Source organism: Nesoenas mayeri, assembly GCF_963082525.1.
Source record: "Nesoenas mayeri genome assembly, chromosome: 3".
In the NCBI taxonomy this organism is placed as follows: Eukaryota; Metazoa; Chordata; class Aves; order Columbiformes; family Columbidae; genus Nesoenas; species Nesoenas mayeri.
Window position 1 is genome coordinate 776,402 of NC_137544.1, and position 16,741 is coordinate 793,142.

The following is a 16,741-nucleotide window of genomic DNA, read 5'->3' on the forward strand; positions in this document are numbered from 1 at the left end:
GCTGCGGTTTTGCCTGTTCCCAGGTGTTTAAATCTCCTTTTCCTCCTGTTTTCCTCTCCCGGTTTCTGTCCAGCTGTCACAGCTCCTCCCTGAACATCCAGCCGCCCTCTTCCCGGTTCAGCACCGGCACCAGCACTGGCACTAAAGCCACTTTCCTGCCCACCGGTGCAGCTGCTGCTTTTGGTGACCGAGCAGCCCCGGGAAGGCGCCGGGTTTGGTCTGTGCCGGTGGCAGAGGGCCGGCCAGCCCCGGTGAGCGCTGGTGCTGCGGTGCAGTTCCCTCCCCGGCGCGGGGTGACGTGGGGAGGGACACTGGGAGCGGTGGGGACAGTGGCACAACTGGAGATAATGTGGAGACAATGCGGGAGCACAGGGCAACGCGGGGGTGGCACCGGGAGCAGTGGGGACAACATGGGGGACGATGCCGGGAGCAGCGGGGACAATCAGTGGGGACGCTCGCGGTGCTGCTGGCACAGCCGGTGCGGGGGCACCTTACAGTCTGGTTCGCGGAAGCGGTGGCAAAACCTGGTAAATGCTGCTGGCATCAACTTTTCCATGGAGCTTTCACAGCAAAAGGGATCAAATCGGTTCTGGTTTTGGTGCGAGGGCTGTTTGCCATCCTGGAGCTGCCGGCAGGAGCCGGCACAGGGAGAAACTTCCCAGCGGTTGAGCGGTGCGGGAAGCGCCGTGCTGAGCAGCACCCGCCATCCGGATGGACGGACGGACAGGGAGCGACCCCACCACCTGCAGCCCAGGTCCCTGGGAGCTGCCGGTGCCACCACACAGCCCCACTGCCGGCACCCACCACGCAGAACCACGGGGAAACCACGGGAACACTGCGGGGTGGGAAACCTTCCTGTCCCATCCCCGGCCCACCGGGAGCGCGGTGCCGGTGGGTTTCCAGCCGTATGTACCCCCAGCCATAGGTACCCCCAGCCATAGGTACCCCCAGCCATACATGCATGCGGATATACCCACATGCCCCATGTGCAGGTATATGTACCTCCAGCCATACCTAGATGCAGCTATTCCCATATGGAGACCCATGTATAGACGTACCTATGGGCAGACACACCTGCTGGCAGACATATGCTCTATGACCCGTGTGATGTGCTCTGGTGACCCCGCGTTGGCGGGTGGGTTGGACTGGATGATCTCCAGCCCCAGCCAGGCTGGGATTCTGTACGCAGCTCCCCATAGGTGCAGCTATACCCGTGTGAGCTGCACCTCTGCCACGGTGCACCGCACAGCGCCAGGGCTGCCCGCACGCACACCTGCCTGCACGTATGCGGGGAGCGCGACTGCGCCGGGGTGCGAGCGTGGCTGTGCCAAGCAGCACTGCGGTGAGCCTGGGGCTTCGGAACACACAAAAACCCTGCAGCGCGGCAGCTTCCACCGGAGCCAGGAGCGGGAGCGGACATGCAGCAGTTGCAGCAAACCGAGCAGGGTGGCAACACCGGCGTCGCCGGCACCCCTCGCTGTGGCTGTGGGAGCTGGCTGGGAGAGCCCTGGCGCAGCCTGCACCGTGGCTGCGGAAGGGCATGCAGGGGGCACGGCCGGGGTCGCTGCAGCCGCCGCCGGTGCCAGCGTCCCGAAGCAGCAGCCCGCAGGCGCGGCTGGGAGAGCCGCCCGTGTGCGGTGGCTCGGGGCGCTGGGCCGCGGTCACGCTGGCCGGGGGAGCGGAGGCTCCGCGGCTCGGCACGGCAGCGCTGGAGGAGACCTGCTGGGAGGGGGGATGGCAGCTGCTGTCACCGCAGCACACGCTGCGCCAGCCGGATCGTCGCCGGATCGCAGGGCAGCCTGAGGCGCCGGGAGCAGCTGCAGAAATGGCTTCTGCTGGCAGAGCTGCGGCAGCGCTTGTGAGGAGGGCACGAGGAGAGCACGGCCACAGCGCGGCCACAGCGCGGCGAGGCTCTTCACCTGCGGCCGGGGCCAGCCGGGGTCCAACCAGCATCCCAGCACAGCGTCAGAACAGCAGCTCAGCCGGCCAGGCTCACTGTGCCGGTGTGCTGGTGCACCATGAGCTGCCACCGGGCCCTGGCTACACCAGCACAGCTGGGAGCTGGGCAGGTCCGTTACCTGACGTGCCGCGGCAATGACACGCTGCTGGGGTCTGGCAGCGCTGCCGGTGACTCCCAGCGTGGCGCTGGGGCTGTGCCATCGGGGATGCAGCACCGGCTGCTGGCACTGCTGCCAACGCCTGGGACCATGGCCCTGTTTGGTGGGGCCATGGCAGCCCTGGCCCAGCCAGCAGCTGGACCTGGTTCAAATGCTTGCGCCAGGTCTGCTGCTGCCGCCATAGAGTGGGCGCTGCCACCGGCCGCACTCGCGCAGGTACCGGCAGCCGGCAGGGCCGGGCACGGTTTGGCAGCTCCGGGCATGGTTTGGCAGCTCCGGGCCAGGGGCACCTGCCCCTCCCAGGCCAGGCCAGCGGCACCCGCGGGGGCTCCCGAGGGAGCCGGGGGAGCAGCCGTCCCTGCTGCGGCGCAGGAGGCGGCCCCGTTAAGTCAGGGGAACGCAACATTAATTATTATTATTAATTAATGTCTTATTTTACAGTGCCCCCATGTGCACCAGGAGCCTTCCAGCAGCGCAGGCGCGGGGTCTCCGCGGGGAGGGCTCCTCTGGGGGCCGTGGCCGGCGCGGTGCAGCGCGGTGGCTCGGCATGGCCGGGGCAGGAGCAGGGCTGCCCAAGTGCACCGGGAGCTGCCAGGGGGTGCCCTGGGGGTCCATGGGTGGCAGCCTGGGACCCTGGACACCCGTCTGGGTGGTGCAGGGCTGGTCCTGGGGCAGGCGGCTCCCCCCAAAGTCACCCCATCCTCAGCACCCGTGGGCGCTGCTCTCGGTGTGCAGCCCACGCCCGGCGTGCGCAGCGCGGGGGCGGCACAATGGGCATCCCCAGGTGCCCACCATGGCTGGGGGGATACAGCAACCTCCCCCCAGCTCCCCAGAACCCCCTCCTCCAGTGCAGTGCTGGCCCACGGCTCTTCTGGGGTCTCCGGTGCCCTTGTAGCCCAGCCCCAAGCCCCTGATTTTTGGGTGCTTCCCTGCCGGGACAGGGCAGAGCCCATCTCCCCAAAGCTGCTGCCAGCTGGGGTTCAGTCCCTGCCATGCCCGTCTCTCTGGTCACCCCGGCACCACTGGAGCCGCAGGAACCTAGATCAGCCCCCGGGAAAGCCCTGGTGTGTTCGCAGATCGCCACACTCACAGACACCCCAATGGCCAAGCCCGCGGATCCCTTGGCTGCTTCCCGAGCCTCCGCGGTGCGTCCGTGCCCGTCACCGGGCTCCGAGCCTCTCCAGGCTCCGCCACGCACCGCCTCGCAGGGGAAGGTGCCCCCGGGACACTCGGGTCCCCGCTCGGCCCTGGTGTCCCTCTGGCAGCCCCTGGCTGGGCGAGGAATGTGGGGTGTCCCTCCAGCCCAGCAGCACGGGGCAGTTGTGGGGAGCTGGGCTGTGGGGCAGGGGTGGCCAGCGAGCCCAGGCTGAGCAGAGGGATGTGGGACCAGCCCTGGGCGGGGGCACCGGGCTTGGGCAGCGCAGGAGGGCACAGGGGGTTCCCTGCCATGAGACAGTGCCAGGGATCAAAGAACCATTGAAGCATTTTGGTTCGAAAAGATCTTTAAGATCATCAGCCATTAACACAACACTGCCAAGGCCACCACTGCCCCATGTCCTGAGAACCTCATGTCCGTCTGTCCAGCCCTCCAGGGCTGGTGACTCCAGCACTGCCCTGGGCAGCCTGTTCCAATGCCCCACAGCCCTTTGGGGAAGAAATTGTTCCCACATCCAACCTCAACCTCCCCTGGGCAACTTGAGGCCGTTTCCTCTGGTCCTGGCGCTTGTTCCTGGGGAGCAGAGCCCGACCCCCCTGGCTCCAAGCTCCTTTCAGGCAGTTCAGAGATCAGAAGGTCTCCTCTCAGCTCCTGTTCTCCAGCTGAACCCCCCAGGTCCCTCAGCCGCTCCATCACATTGTGCTCCAGCCCCTCAGCAGCTCCAGTCCCACTCTCGGCTCGCTCCGGTGTCAGTGGTGCCCACGGCTGAGCTCTGCAGGACACACAGAGCAGGGGGCAGGTCCGCACAGCGCTGCATGGCACAGCCGGCACTGCCCAGCGTGGCTGGCTTCGGCATGGCGCTGCATGGCTCAGCATGGCCCACAACCATTGGACACGGCATGGCTTGGCACGGCACAGCCCAGCTGACACTGCACAGCCCCAGCTGGCACTGCACGCCACTGCACGGTCCTGCACGGCCTGATACGGCCTCAAACCCCTTGGCTCAGCAATAGCCTTTACAGCGTGGCATCGTATGGCATGGCTCGGCACACAACTCAGCACTGCTCGGCCTGGCACTCTATGGCACAGCTTGGCACTGCATGGCACAGCTTGGCACTGCACATCCTGGCACACCTGAGCTCGCCATGGCACAGCTTGGCACTGCCGGCATGGGCTGGCACAGCTTGGCTCAGCATGGCACTGCCGGGATCTGCCCAGCATCACCCGGAGTGCTCCAGCGACGCTGGGCTCAGCCCAGCTCCGGGTGGCTCTGGCCCAGCACTGCACGGGACTGCTGGGCTTGGCTCAGCTTGGCCCAGCCCAGTTTGGCCCAGCCCAGTTTAGCCCAACACAACATGGCACAGCCCAGTTTGCCTTTTCTTGGCCTGGTCCAGCGTGGGTTGGCTCACTGCGGTCTGGCCTGGCTCAGCGCTGCATGGCCAGCATTGGCTCAACCCCGTCTGGCCCAGCCTGGTTCAGCTCGGCTCAGCTTGGCACTGCATCACCCAGCCTGGCTTGGCTTGGTCGAGCATGGTCTGGCTTGGCACGGCACAGCATGGCTTGGCACGGCACAGCTTGGCTTGGCATGGCTTGGCTTAGCTGGGCTCAGCAAGGCCCAGCCTTGCCCGGACAGGCCCATCCCAGCTGAGCCAGGAGCACAGCGCATCCCGACACCGCCTGCCGCAGTGTCGGTCCGGCCCGGCTCGGCTCGGCCCGCTGGGCTGGGCCCGGCGCGGCGGGGCTGGGCTGCGCTCAGCGCGGCCCGGCGGGCGCTAGGACCGCGCGGCGGGCGGGCGGCGCGGCTCGGTGCTGCAGTGGAGGCGGCGGCGCTGCGGGAGGAGGCCTCGCCGGGCAGCGCAGCGGCGGCGGCGGCTCGGCGCGGCTCGGCACGGCTCGGCACGGCTCGGCACGGCTCGGCGCGCCGGGCCCGCACCGGCCCAGGTAACGGCCCCGCGGCAGCGCGGACACGGGTGGCCCCCGCGGACCCCCGGGACGGGGCAGCCCCACCTCGGCACCCCCCGCCTGGGCTCGGCACCGCTCGGCACCGCTCGGCTCGGTTCGGCACCACTCGGCTCGGCTCGGTTCGGCTGTGTTCGGCTCGGTTCGGCTCCGTTCGAGTTGGCTCGGTTCGGCCCGGCCCGACCCGCAGCGCCCGGCGGGCGGCCCGCACCCCCTGCCCGGACACCCCCGCCCCGGTCCCGTGTCCCCCTCCCCGGCCCGGGGGCGTCGCGGCGGCGGGCGGGGGCTGCGGCGGGAGCGGGGCCGGGCCGGGCCGGGCCGGGCCGGGCCGGGCCGGGGGGCGCAGCGCCGAGCAGGAAAACATGGCAGCGGCCGGGCCGCCTCCCGCCCGGCCGGGCCCGCGTCGCCCCCCCCGGCCCCGCGGCCGCCCCCGCTCCCGGCCCGGCCCCGCTCGGCGGGCGGGGGTGGCGGCGCGGGCCCGCGGGCCCGTTCCCCGCGGCGCCGCCGTGTCCTTGAGCGCCGCGCCGGGCGGCTGAAGGGCAGCGCGGGGCCCCGGGCCGCTGCGGGGCCGCCCGGGGCTGTCACCGCCGTGTGTGCCCCCCAGCGCCGGCCCATCGGGACCCCCGGGGCGAGACCCCCGCCCGGCCGCGGAAGAGCGGGGGTGCCCGCAGCCCCTGCCGCCGCAGCCCCGGCCCGGCGCTGCCCTCCGGCGGGCCGCAGCGGCGCTGCCCCGGGCCGGCGCTGCGGAAACTTCGGTGTTGTGCGCCCGAAAAATCCCCTCCCGCGGGCAGCGGGAGAGCGGCAGCCGCGGCGGGCAGGGGGCGGCGTGGGGCACGGGCCTGGGGGGCTGCCCGCTGCCTGCCCGCTGCCCTCAGCCCTGCCCGCTGCCCTCAGCCCTGCCCGCTGCCCTCAGCCCTGCCTGCTGCCTGCTCTGCTGCCTGCTCTGCTGCCTGCCCTAATCCCTGCCTGCTGCCTGCTCTGCTGCCTGCTCTGCTGCCTGCTCTGCTGCCTGCCCCAATCCCTGCCTGCTGCCTGCTCTGCTGCCTGCTCTGCTGCCTGCCCCAATCCCTGCCTGCTGCCTGCTTGCCTTGCTGCCTGCTCCCATCCCTGCATGCCTGCCCTGCTTACCCATGCCCCGCTGCCTGCCCGCTGCCTGCCCGCTGCCTGCCCGCTGCCTGCCTCCCCCGGTCCCGTTGGCGATGCAGCTGGGCCGCCCGCTCGCTCGCTTCCCCCTTTCCTCTCTCTCTGTTTTTTCTCTCCCCCCCTCGCTTTCATGTGTTCGTGTGCGCGAACCTGTGGGCAAATGAAATTTTCCTTTTCGCTCAGTTCCTCTTTCTTTATTTCTTCCCTTTGTGTGACGTAGACGGTGTCACCACGGGATTGGCGTTCGGTGCTCGCGCTGCTGCGCCGAGCGCGCGGCGGCAGGAGCTGGCGGTGACGGTGGGTGCCCGCGTCCTGCCCGGGGCTGCGCCCCTCGCCCGCCCCGACGGGGACGCCGGGACGGGGGCACCCGCGTCAGCCACGAGCAAAGCGTCAAAGCCGGTGGCCACGGGCAGCCGGCGGGAATGGATGTTGTCGTACCCGGCGGCTGCTCCCGGCAGCTCCCGCGCCTGCTCTGGCCTTTCGTGCTGAGTCAGCTCGAAACTTCCCAGCGGAGCCTCTTTTGGTGACATGCAGCGCCCGCCGCCTCTCGAGGAAAGGCGGGATGCCGGTGCCTGCGCTGCTCGCCGAAGCTGCTCGCCAGGCCTTGCCCCGGCTGCCTGCGTGACCGCGAGCTGCCGCCGCGGGCCACATCTGTGCCTCAGATCCGGCGGTGGCCGCTGCTTCGCAGGGGCTGCTGTGGGGCCACTGCCGCTTCCCGGCCCGGGCGGCTGCTCGGGCACCTTCAGGTGGTGGTTTTTGGATGTTTTTAGGACGGCACATCCCTGCCTGCGCCCCTGCCTGTCCCAGGCAGGCTGTGCCGTTAGCGAGCGTGCGGCTCCCTGCAGCGCCCGCAGGGGACAGCGCGTGGGCTTGCCAGGTAACCGCCGGCACACGCGTGCGTGCGCCAGGACACGCGTGTGCCAAGCGCGCACGTGCCCCGGCGGCTCCTCGGGAGGAGCCGGCGGTGTTTGGGCGTGCAGTTTGGCGGAGATGAAGGTGTCGTCTGCTCTGCTTTGCTGCAGGAACCTGCTCACCCTCGAGACCGCGCAGTGGTTTTTGACACCATCCGAACCCTGACCGGTGCTGCCGGCGTGGGGCCGGGACCGCCAGGGTCACACCGGGCAAACCGGGGCCAGGAGGGACATCAAGCGGAGCTGCCGTCCCGCTTCCCCACCGCGCTGCCGCCGCGGGGCTCGGCACGCGCGGGACGCGCCGCCGCCGGTTGGGCCTGTTCCCGCGGTTAACCACCCTCCCCAGTTCAAAGCCCATACCTGACTGCCGGTTTGGATCGCCCCGGCCCTGCTCCTCTGCCAGCTGGAGGCTCTCGGCGGTGCCGGGGGCTATGCCGCAGTGGCACTTGCTCACCGTAATCACGTCATCTCTTGGCCTTTTTTTCCCTCGATAAGCTGAGCTCCGGGAGCTCGGCTGCGGCTCCTTCATCAACCTGCCAGGTTGGCACCGTCCCACCTGCAAAACAGCTCCACGTCCCGGTGCCGGGGGCTCCCCTGTGTGTCACCACCATGTCCTGGCGCTGGGGGCTCCCCCATGTGTCCCCACCCCGTCCTGTGGGCGATTTTGCCTGACCCCGGCCCTCAAGGTGCTCCCACTGTGCGGGATATGCTGCTGGTTGTGGCTGCAGCCGCGGTTGCGGTTTGCTCGTGGCGTGGCCGTGCGGTGCGGGGCGTGTGTTGTTCCTTGGGGTGCAGTGCTGTGCAGTGTGCTGTCCTGGGGTGCGGTGCTGTGCATTGCACTGTCCTGGGGTGCAGTGTATTGCTCCTGGGGTGCAGTGCGTTGTTTGGGGTGCGGTGCTGTACAGTGCACTGTCCTGGGGTGCAGTGCATTGCTCGTGGGGTGCCGTGCGTTGTTTGGGGTGCAGTGCTGTGCAGTGCACTGTCCTGGGGTGCAGTGCACTGTCCTGGGGTTCAGTGTAGCATGGTACACTATGGTGCAGTGTGTCACTCTGAGGCCAGTTTGGTGGTGCCAACCAAGCCGGGGGTCGCTGTCTGCCCCGCTCTGTTTTGGGGAGGACATGCTGCCGGCACCTTGTCCCTCGTCCCGTTGACACCCCGTCGTGCCGCGGCAGCGGTTCCTGGTGGCTGCGGCGAGGGTGGCCGCTTCCCTGCCCGCCACGTGCGCCCCGAGCAGCGTGGCCAAATATTTAGCCCGTAAGTGATAATTATGGGGGATGAGGTCAACGCTCTGCCCGCCACGGTGGTTTCGGCTCAACCATCTGTCGGAGGCGATCGCAGCGGAGCTGCTGCCGCTCGGTGGAATTTTGGGCCTCCAGGGACACCCACCCGTCCCCGGGTGCCCCTGGAGCGGCACCCCCGGCGTGGGGGGCCCGGGGGGGCGCCCCCCCCGTGAGTCAGGTGTGGGGGCTCAGGGGGTGGGGGTGACTCACGGCCGCAGCGCCCGGCCCCTCTGAGTCAATCCTGAACTTCTTCCTCGGCGCTGGGAGGGAGGAGGAGGAGGAGGAGGAGGAGGAGCAGCGCGGCTGCCTGGGGGTGGCAGTGACTCAAAGTGACAACAACAATAATAATACGCTGCGGCACTTGTCACGGGAGAGGCGTTTGGACGGGGTCCCTCGTGCGTCCCCAGCGCCGAAGGCACGCGAGGGACCCCGTCCAACCCCGGTGGGTGTCACCGCGCCGGGGGCCGCCGCACGCGGGGTCACGTTAGGACAGGCGGGGGGGCACTGCGGTGAAGGTGTCACCAGCCGCCGGCGCGGGGGGCTGCCGGGGACCCCGTTCGCCATCACCTAAAATGGCCGTTTGGGTTTCTGCGGGTTCCCGGCTGCGGCGCGGCAACGGCGACGGCGACGGCAACGGCAACGGCGGGAGCTGCCGAGGTCCCGAAATATAAAAAAGGCGGGTTTTCTCCTTTTTTTTCCCTCCCTTTCCCTCCCGCCGCGTGTCTCATCCAGCCAGCGCAGGTAACCTACTTTGAAACGCCTCTGCCGAGCGGCGAGCGTGACTCGCCGGGGCCCTGCCGTGCGGGAGCGGCAGCGCGGGCTGGGGCTCCGGTTCCCCCGCTCGCCGTCAGCCGTAAGGTCAGCCCGAGCGGTTAAATAGGGAGGCAGGAGGGACGGCGCCGAGTCCCTCCCCGCGCTTCGGCGGCGAGCGCCGGACCGGGCTCCGTCCCCCCCGCCGCCACCGCCGCATCGACGAGGGGATGCCCCGGTGCTGCCGGAGGAGGCTCTCGGCGGCCTAACGGGGGACACGGTGCCACAGCCCCCGTCCCGTCCCGTCGTGCCGCGGCGGGCGAGCCCCGGCTGGGTAAGAGCGCGGGAGAGCGGGGACGGCGCCGGGGGCCGCGGCGGTACCCGCGGGCGCCCCTCGGTGGGGCTGGGGGGGCCGGGGGCCGCCGGCTGCTCCCCGGCTTTGTTCGGCGGCCGCCGGCCGGGGCTGCCGCGGGGTTTCTCCGCAGCACAACTATTTTTAGTGCGTTTGGAGACCATGTTTGTGGGAAGCGAATCAAAGCCCGAGCTGGCCCTTCGGCAGCGCCAAGCGGGGCGGCCGCGGCCGCGCTCCACAGGCACCGGCGGTGCCGGGGGGGCTCACCCGCCCCCGGGGCTGCCAGAGGGACCCTGGTTGAGGGGGGTCCAGGCTGGGGGGCTGGAGGTGCCTGAGCCATTTTCTAGGGCTGTGGGGACATGCAGGTAGGGACCCGCTGGGCAGCGGGAGCCGGGGACACCAGGGACACCAGGGACGCCAGCACCCTGGTGCCTCTGGGCACGGGGTGCCCCACGGGGGGGCCGGGGCTGCCCTGCCGCGGAGGTGTCTGGGTGCAGCCGGGGTGTCCCCGGGGGGTTCCGAGCGGCACGTGTGCTCCGGTGCTCGCAGCCGGGGCTTTGCCGAGGCGCGGGGGGCATGGGCAGGACCGGGGGCACCGACAGCCCCGGCCCGTGAGCAGCACCTGGTTGGGGGGACATGGGGCCGAGGTGCGGTGCTGAACGCGTGCCGCGCTGTGCCGAGCAGCGTGCCGTGGTGCTGGCACCGGCACAGCTGTGACATGGGTGCCTGGAGTGGCGGTGTGTGGGTGCTCTGCGCCGGCCCCTCGCCAAGGGGCACCGCGCTGCCGGCACCGGGCTGAGCGTGCCGGGCGGGGGCAAAGGGCTCCGTGGGGAGCGCGGGCAGGCCCTGCGTGGCACGGGGCTGCCGGGCCGGTGTCCGGGATGGGGACAGGGACGGAGCCTCCCCTGGCACCCCCAGCTGGTGAAGGAGAGGGATGGGGCAGCTCTTCCCTGCATTCCACCGGATGGCACAGCGCTGGGCGGGGGGAGCCCGCACCCCAACCTGCATCCCGCACCCCAGCCTGCACCCCAACCTCCATCCCGCACCCCAGCCTGCACCCCACACCCCAGCCTGCATCCCAGCCTGCACCCCACACCCCAGCCTGCACCCCAACCTGCATCCCACACCACAGCCTGCACCCCAACCTGCATCCCGCACCACAGCCTGCACCCCACACCCCAGCCTCCATCCCAGCCTGCTTCCCGCACCCCAGCCTGCACCCCAACCTGCATCCTGCACCCCAACCTGCATCCTGCACCCCAGCCTGCATCCCAGCCTGCACCCCACATCCCAACCTTTGCCCCACACCCCAACCTGCACCCCACACCCCAACCTGCACCCCACATCGCAACCTGCACCCCACAGCCCAGCCTGCACCTCACATCCCAACCTGCACCCCACATCCCAACTTGCACCCCATGTCCCAACCTGCACCCCCCCCCCCCCGCCCTCCACCCCCCATCCCCCACCCCGTGCCCACGCCCCCCTCGGGCCCCAGGGCAGGGGCAGCCGAGCCCCCCCCCCCCGCCTCCCATCCCGCGGTCCCGGTGCCGCGGCCCCGCCGGGCAGCGCGGGGTGCGGGCTGTGCGGCGGTGTTGGCAGCGCCCTGCCCGCCCGCAGCCCCCCGCCCCGCGGCTGGGAACGGCTGCGGCTGGAAAGCTCTAGAAACAAATTGCAGCGCCGGTGCCAAAGGCAACAGCAGCCTCGGCCATGGCTAATGCAGCGTTTGCCATAGCAACAGGTGCCGGGGCTGACGCCTGCGCCGCAGCCCCGCGGGGCCCTGCCTGCGCCCGCACCCCCTCGCTGCACCCCCACCCTGCACCCCCACCCTGCACCCCTCAGCCTGCACCCCCACGCTGCACCCCTCACCCTGCATCCCTCAGCCTGCACCCCCACCCTGCACCCCTGCACCCCTCAGCCTGCACCCCTCAGCCTGCACCCCCACCCTGCACCCCCACCCTGCACCCTCACCCTGCACCCCTGCACCCCCCACCCTGCACCCCCCACCCTGCACCCCCACCCTGCACCCCTTACCCTGTACCCCTCAGCCTGCACCCCCACCCTGCACCCCTGCACCCCCACCCTGCACCCCTCAGCCTGCACCCCTACCCTGCACCCCTGCACTCCTCACCCTGCACCCCCACCCTGCACCCCTCACCCTGCGCTCTGCACCCTACGCCCTGTATCCTCACCCTGCACCCCTCACCATGCGCCCCACACACCAGAACATGCACCCCTCAACCTGCACCCCAAACTGCACACCCCTCACCCTGCACCCCTCACCCTGCACCCCTCAACCTGCACCGCAAACTGTGCACCTATCACCCCTCACCCTGCACCCCAGACTGCACACTCCACACCGTGCACCCCACAGCACACGCCCTCCACCCCACTCCCCACACCCCATACCACACCTTGCACCCCTCAACCTGTGCCCTGCACCCCTCACTCTTCACCCCTCACCCTGCACCCCTCACCCTGCACCCCCCACTCTGCGTCTTGCACCCCACACCATGCACTGCACACCCCACACTGTGCATCATGTGCCACACACAGTGTACCATGCATCACACACCCCGCACCATGCACCACACACCTTGCACCCTGCACCCTGCACTGCTGCACCCTGAACCCTGCACCACTGCACCCTGCACTGCTGCACCCCGTACCTGCACCCTGCACCCCACACCTTGCACCCCACACCTTGCACCCTGCACCCCGCACTGCTGCACCCTGAACCCTGCACCACTGCACCCTGCACCACTGCACCCTGCACTGCTGAACCACTGCACCCTGCACCCTGCACCTTGCACCCTGCACCCCGCACCTTGCACCCTGCACCCCACACCTTGCACCCTGCACCCCGCACCCTACACTCTGCACTGCTGAACCCTGCACCACTGCACCCTGCACCCCGCACTGCTGCACCCTGAACCCTGCACTGCTGCACCCTGCACCCCGCACTGCTGCACCTCGCACTGCTGCACCCTGCACTGCTGCACCCTGCACCCCGCACTGCTCCACCCTGCACTGCTGCACCCTGCACTGCTCCACCCTGAACCCTGCACTGCTGCACCCTGCACTGCTGCACCCTGAACCCTGCACCACTGCACCTCGCACCCCGCACTGCTGCACCCTGAACCCTGCACCTGCACCCTGCACCCCGCACTGCTGCACCCTGAACCCTGCACCACTGCACCTCGCACCCCGCACTGCTGCACCCTGAACCCTGCACCTGCACCCTGCACCCCGCACTGCTGCACCCTGAACCCTGCACCACTGCACCTCGCACCCCGCACTGCTGCACCCTGAACCCTGCACCCCGCACTGTTGAACCCTGCTCCTGCACCTTGCACCCTGAACCCTGCACCCCGCACTGCTGCACCCTGCACCTGCACCACTGCACCTTGCACCCTGCACCTGCACCCTGCACTGCTGCACCCTGAACCCTGCACCCCGCACTGTTGAACCCTGCTCCTGCACCTTGCACCCTGAACCCTGCACCCTGCACTGCTGCACCCTGCACCTGCACCACTGCACCTTGCACCCTGCACCTGCACCCTGCACTGCTGCACCCTGTACCCCGCACCACTGCACCTCATAGCCTGCACCCCACAGCTGGTGCGATCTGAGGCTCGACCGCCTCCCCGGGGCGATGCCGGGGCCGCTGCCCAGCCCAGCCCCACCGAGTCAAGGTTGTGGTGTGTTAATAATTGCCGGGGCCGGGGCGCGGGGCAGGGGGCGACGGGGCCGGTGCTCCCCTCACCCCGGCGCTCTCCGTTCCCGCAGGGGCAGGAGGATCCAGGCAGGCGGCGGGACGCGAAGGCTCCGGACCCCTCCTTGGCGCACAGAGCCGGAGCGTGGCGGCGGCGCGGGCCACTTTGGTGCTGAAGAGGTGACAGTCGCAGGCGCCCGCCCTCGCGCCCCACCATGCCATCCAGCGGGACCCTCGACACCAGCAGCCCCGCTCCGGACCGCGAGGCGCCCGACGTGCACAAGGTAGGGACCGGCAAGCTGGGGCTGCTGGGGGGACCTGCCCGCGCGGTGGCCGTCCCCATCACTGGGCTTGGCGTTGCTCCTGCTGGTACTGGGGCACAAGTGGGCTCCGGGGGTCCGGTGCGCTCCTGGCTGGCAGGCACGTGGGAAAAGGGGGTGCCCTGTGGCCCAGCAGCCCCGCTCCCCCCTCGCCGTGGTGCGGAGCCCTGAGCCACGGCCGGGATTAGCGCAGATTGAGCTATTCCTGGCGGAGTGGGAGCGCAGGGAGGGGACGGGGAAGCGCAGACCTGCTGTCACCTCCCGGCAGTGGCCAGGGCTGGGCAAGCCCGGCTGTGGGGAGGGAGCTGCCTCCATGGCGGGTGGGGGGGTCCCTGCGGCCGCCCCGGCTCTGGGTGGGTGGCAGGTGTGTGTCCTGGGCTGTGGAGCATCGGGAGGGGGACATGGGGCTTCCTTCCGTTGAGCTGGAGCCCTGCTGCCAGGCCTGCTGCCCCGCGGGGCTGCGCTGGCTGCGTGTCCGCAGTGCTCCCCGGTGTCCCCGCCACACAAGGATATGCCAGGCTGGTGCCAGCAAAGGCGTCACTGCTGCCGAGAGAAGCGTCAGGGCAGGCATGGGGGCCAGGCCTGCCCTGGTCAAGGCGTGGGGACCGCGGCCAGCTGGACGCTGTCCCGTCGCGGGCAGCGCGGGGTCGGGGTCAGCCGAGTTCCTCGGCGCTGGCTCGGCCGTGCCGTGCTTCCTGCACCGTGCCAGCCCGGGTGCTCCCCACGCCGCACACCCGACCCCCCGGCCATCTCTCCTGGCTGCTGGTGGGTCTGCCCCGTTGGGAAGTGCCCAGCGCGTTCTTGGCACGGCCAGGGTGGCGAGTAACCCTGGGGTCAGTTTGTTGGTCCCCCACTGTCCCCTGTGGCAGGTGACACCGCAGCAGGTGCGTGCGGCCAAGCCCACCTGGTCACTGGTACCAGGAGCCCCGGGAGGTGGACACAAAGCCCACCCCGTTTCGGTGCAGTTCTGGAGGTGCATGGCAACGCCAGCTTGGAGAGCGGGGTGCGGGGCCATGGCACATGGGCAGAAACCGGCAGCTGTGGTGCAGCCCGGCTCACCCTTGAAAGCAGGACCGGTGCTGGTCCCCGGGGTGCCGCGACCCGCGTGGGCCGGCAGTGAGCGTGCTGTGCCACAGGCTCGCCCCGCCGAGCGCTGTCCTGGCCTGACCCCGCCGGGACGCGGCGTCGCCTCCCCCATGGCCGCACATGGAGGTCACCTCTGCCAACGGGACGCGCGGTGCCCGCGGGGCCAGACGCGGCTGTACCCCGACACCCACAGCACTGTGGGTCACACCGGTGCCGCCCTTGGCACCACCCTGGTGAGGCTGAGTTCCAGCTCCCATGCAAGAGGGGTCTCTGCCCCCCCCTTCTCCTGCCCCCCAGCCTGGCTCCCCCCACCGCCCGGGGCTCCCGGCGCAGCCGGCGCTGGGCCCGGCGCGGTGCCGTGCAGCCAGCACTGCGTCATGCAGCAGCTCGGCTCCTCGGCGGTGCTTTCCCTCTTGGGCTGTTGCCTGGCAGCGGCGCAGGAGCGCGGCGCATCGGGGCCGCGCTGTGCAGCCCGCGCCCCGGCAGAGGGGGAGCCGCGCGGTTCCCAGGGCCGTGACTCCGCTCCCAGTGAGAGGCTGCGGCACCGGCACCTGTGCCGGGCTGGGTGAGCGGGTTCCCCTCGCAGCCTTTAGCCCGGCCCTGCCCGTGCCCAGGCTGCGTCCCGGCTCCTCCTGCGCCTGCCCCGCGCGTGGGGGGCTGCCGTGCCCCGGGGTCCCCGCTGCTGCCCAGGGCCCCGTGTCCCCCAGCTCGGTGACACAGGAGCTGCCCCGCGTTGGCAGCAGTGGGGACGGCTCACGGGGCGCTTGCCTTGTCCCCGTGTGTGCCGGGAGCAGCTCCCTGTCCCCACAGCGGGGACCCCCGCTGCCCCTCCTGCTGCGGTGTCCCCAGGGCCGGTGCCCCGTTGGTGTTTTCGTGCCAGGCACGTGCAGCGGCACGAGGAGCAGAACGCAGCCCTGAGCACCAGCATTGCCAGGGAACCCCACAGAGACCCCTCAGAGCCTCCTCCCTTTGCCAGCACCCACGGGGTGCTGCTCAGCCACCTCATTTCCCGGGGGCTGCGCGAAGCACAGCCGCACCGTGGGGGCACGGACACGGGGCCGCCCCGGCGCTACGGGAGCAGCACGGCCCCGCTGGGACACCGCACAGCGCCGCGCGATTTGGGACAGGGGGTCCCTGTGGCCGCAGGCGGGGGGCTCCGCTCTACCCCCCCGAGCAGTGCTGGCGCCAGGCGGGTGCAGGGCCTGCGGGGCCGTGTCCTGGGGATGCTGAGCTCACTGTCTCCTCCTGCTCCCAGCCTGTCCCGCAGCCCCTCCATGGCTGGGGACAGGCTTCCCCGGGGGACAGGGACAGCGTCCGCGAGGAGGGGGACAGACCTTAGATCATGGCCTGTTGTGAGAGGACAAAGGGTGATGGTTTTAAACTAAAGGAGGGAGATTCAGGCTGGACATGATGTAGAAATTGTTTGTGCTGAGGGTGGTGAGAGCCTGGCCCAGGTTGGCCAGAGAGGTGGTGGCTGAACCATCCCTGAGACATCCCAGGCCAGGCTGGACGGGCTCTGAGCAGCCTGAGCTGGTGCAGATGTCCCTGTCATGGCAGGGGGCTGGGGGAGATTTATCCTACCCAAGCCATCCTGTAATTTGATGATTCTGTGATGAGGAGCATCCTGGGGCTGGATCAGCTGCCGAGCGCCCATGCCCGGGTTTCAGCTGGTGGCAGGAGGTGGTTTGGAGTGGGTTGTGCCCAGTGCCCCCGTTTGCCGGCTGTGTTTGGCGCGGGGCTGCCTGACTCACTGCAGGCAGCACCGGTTCCCGCTCCAGCCCGGCGGGAGAGCTGAGGGGCTCAGGGCAGCAAACCCCCCACCCCGGCCACCCCGTTTGGATCCTGTGCCGGGACGGAGCTGGAACTGTGATCCTGACGCCGTCCTTGGACCCGTCCCAAAACTTGGCACCCGGGGCCGTGTGGGGAGCGGGGCTGGGCCCAGGCCTGAGCCC

At 70.2% G+C, this 16,741-nt stretch overlaps 1 protein-coding gene across 1 annotated transcript in view; it reads left to right on the plus strand.

The window, feature by feature from the left end:
• Positions 1-5,017: 5,017 nt before the first annotated feature.
• The window catches only part of DNMT3A (DNA methyltransferase 3 alpha), a 41,448-nt gene continuing 29,724 nt past the window's right edge, over positions 5,018-16,741 (plus strand). Inside the window, exons 1-2 of the mRNA XM_080341604.1 lie at positions 5,018-5,214; positions 13,458-13,667. Of these exons, the coding sequence (XP_080197730.1) occupies positions 13,599-13,667 (69 nt within the window). The 5' untranslated portion in view covers positions 5,018-5,214; positions 13,458-13,598. The remainder of the gene's footprint in view (positions 5,215-13,457; positions 13,668-16,741) is intronic.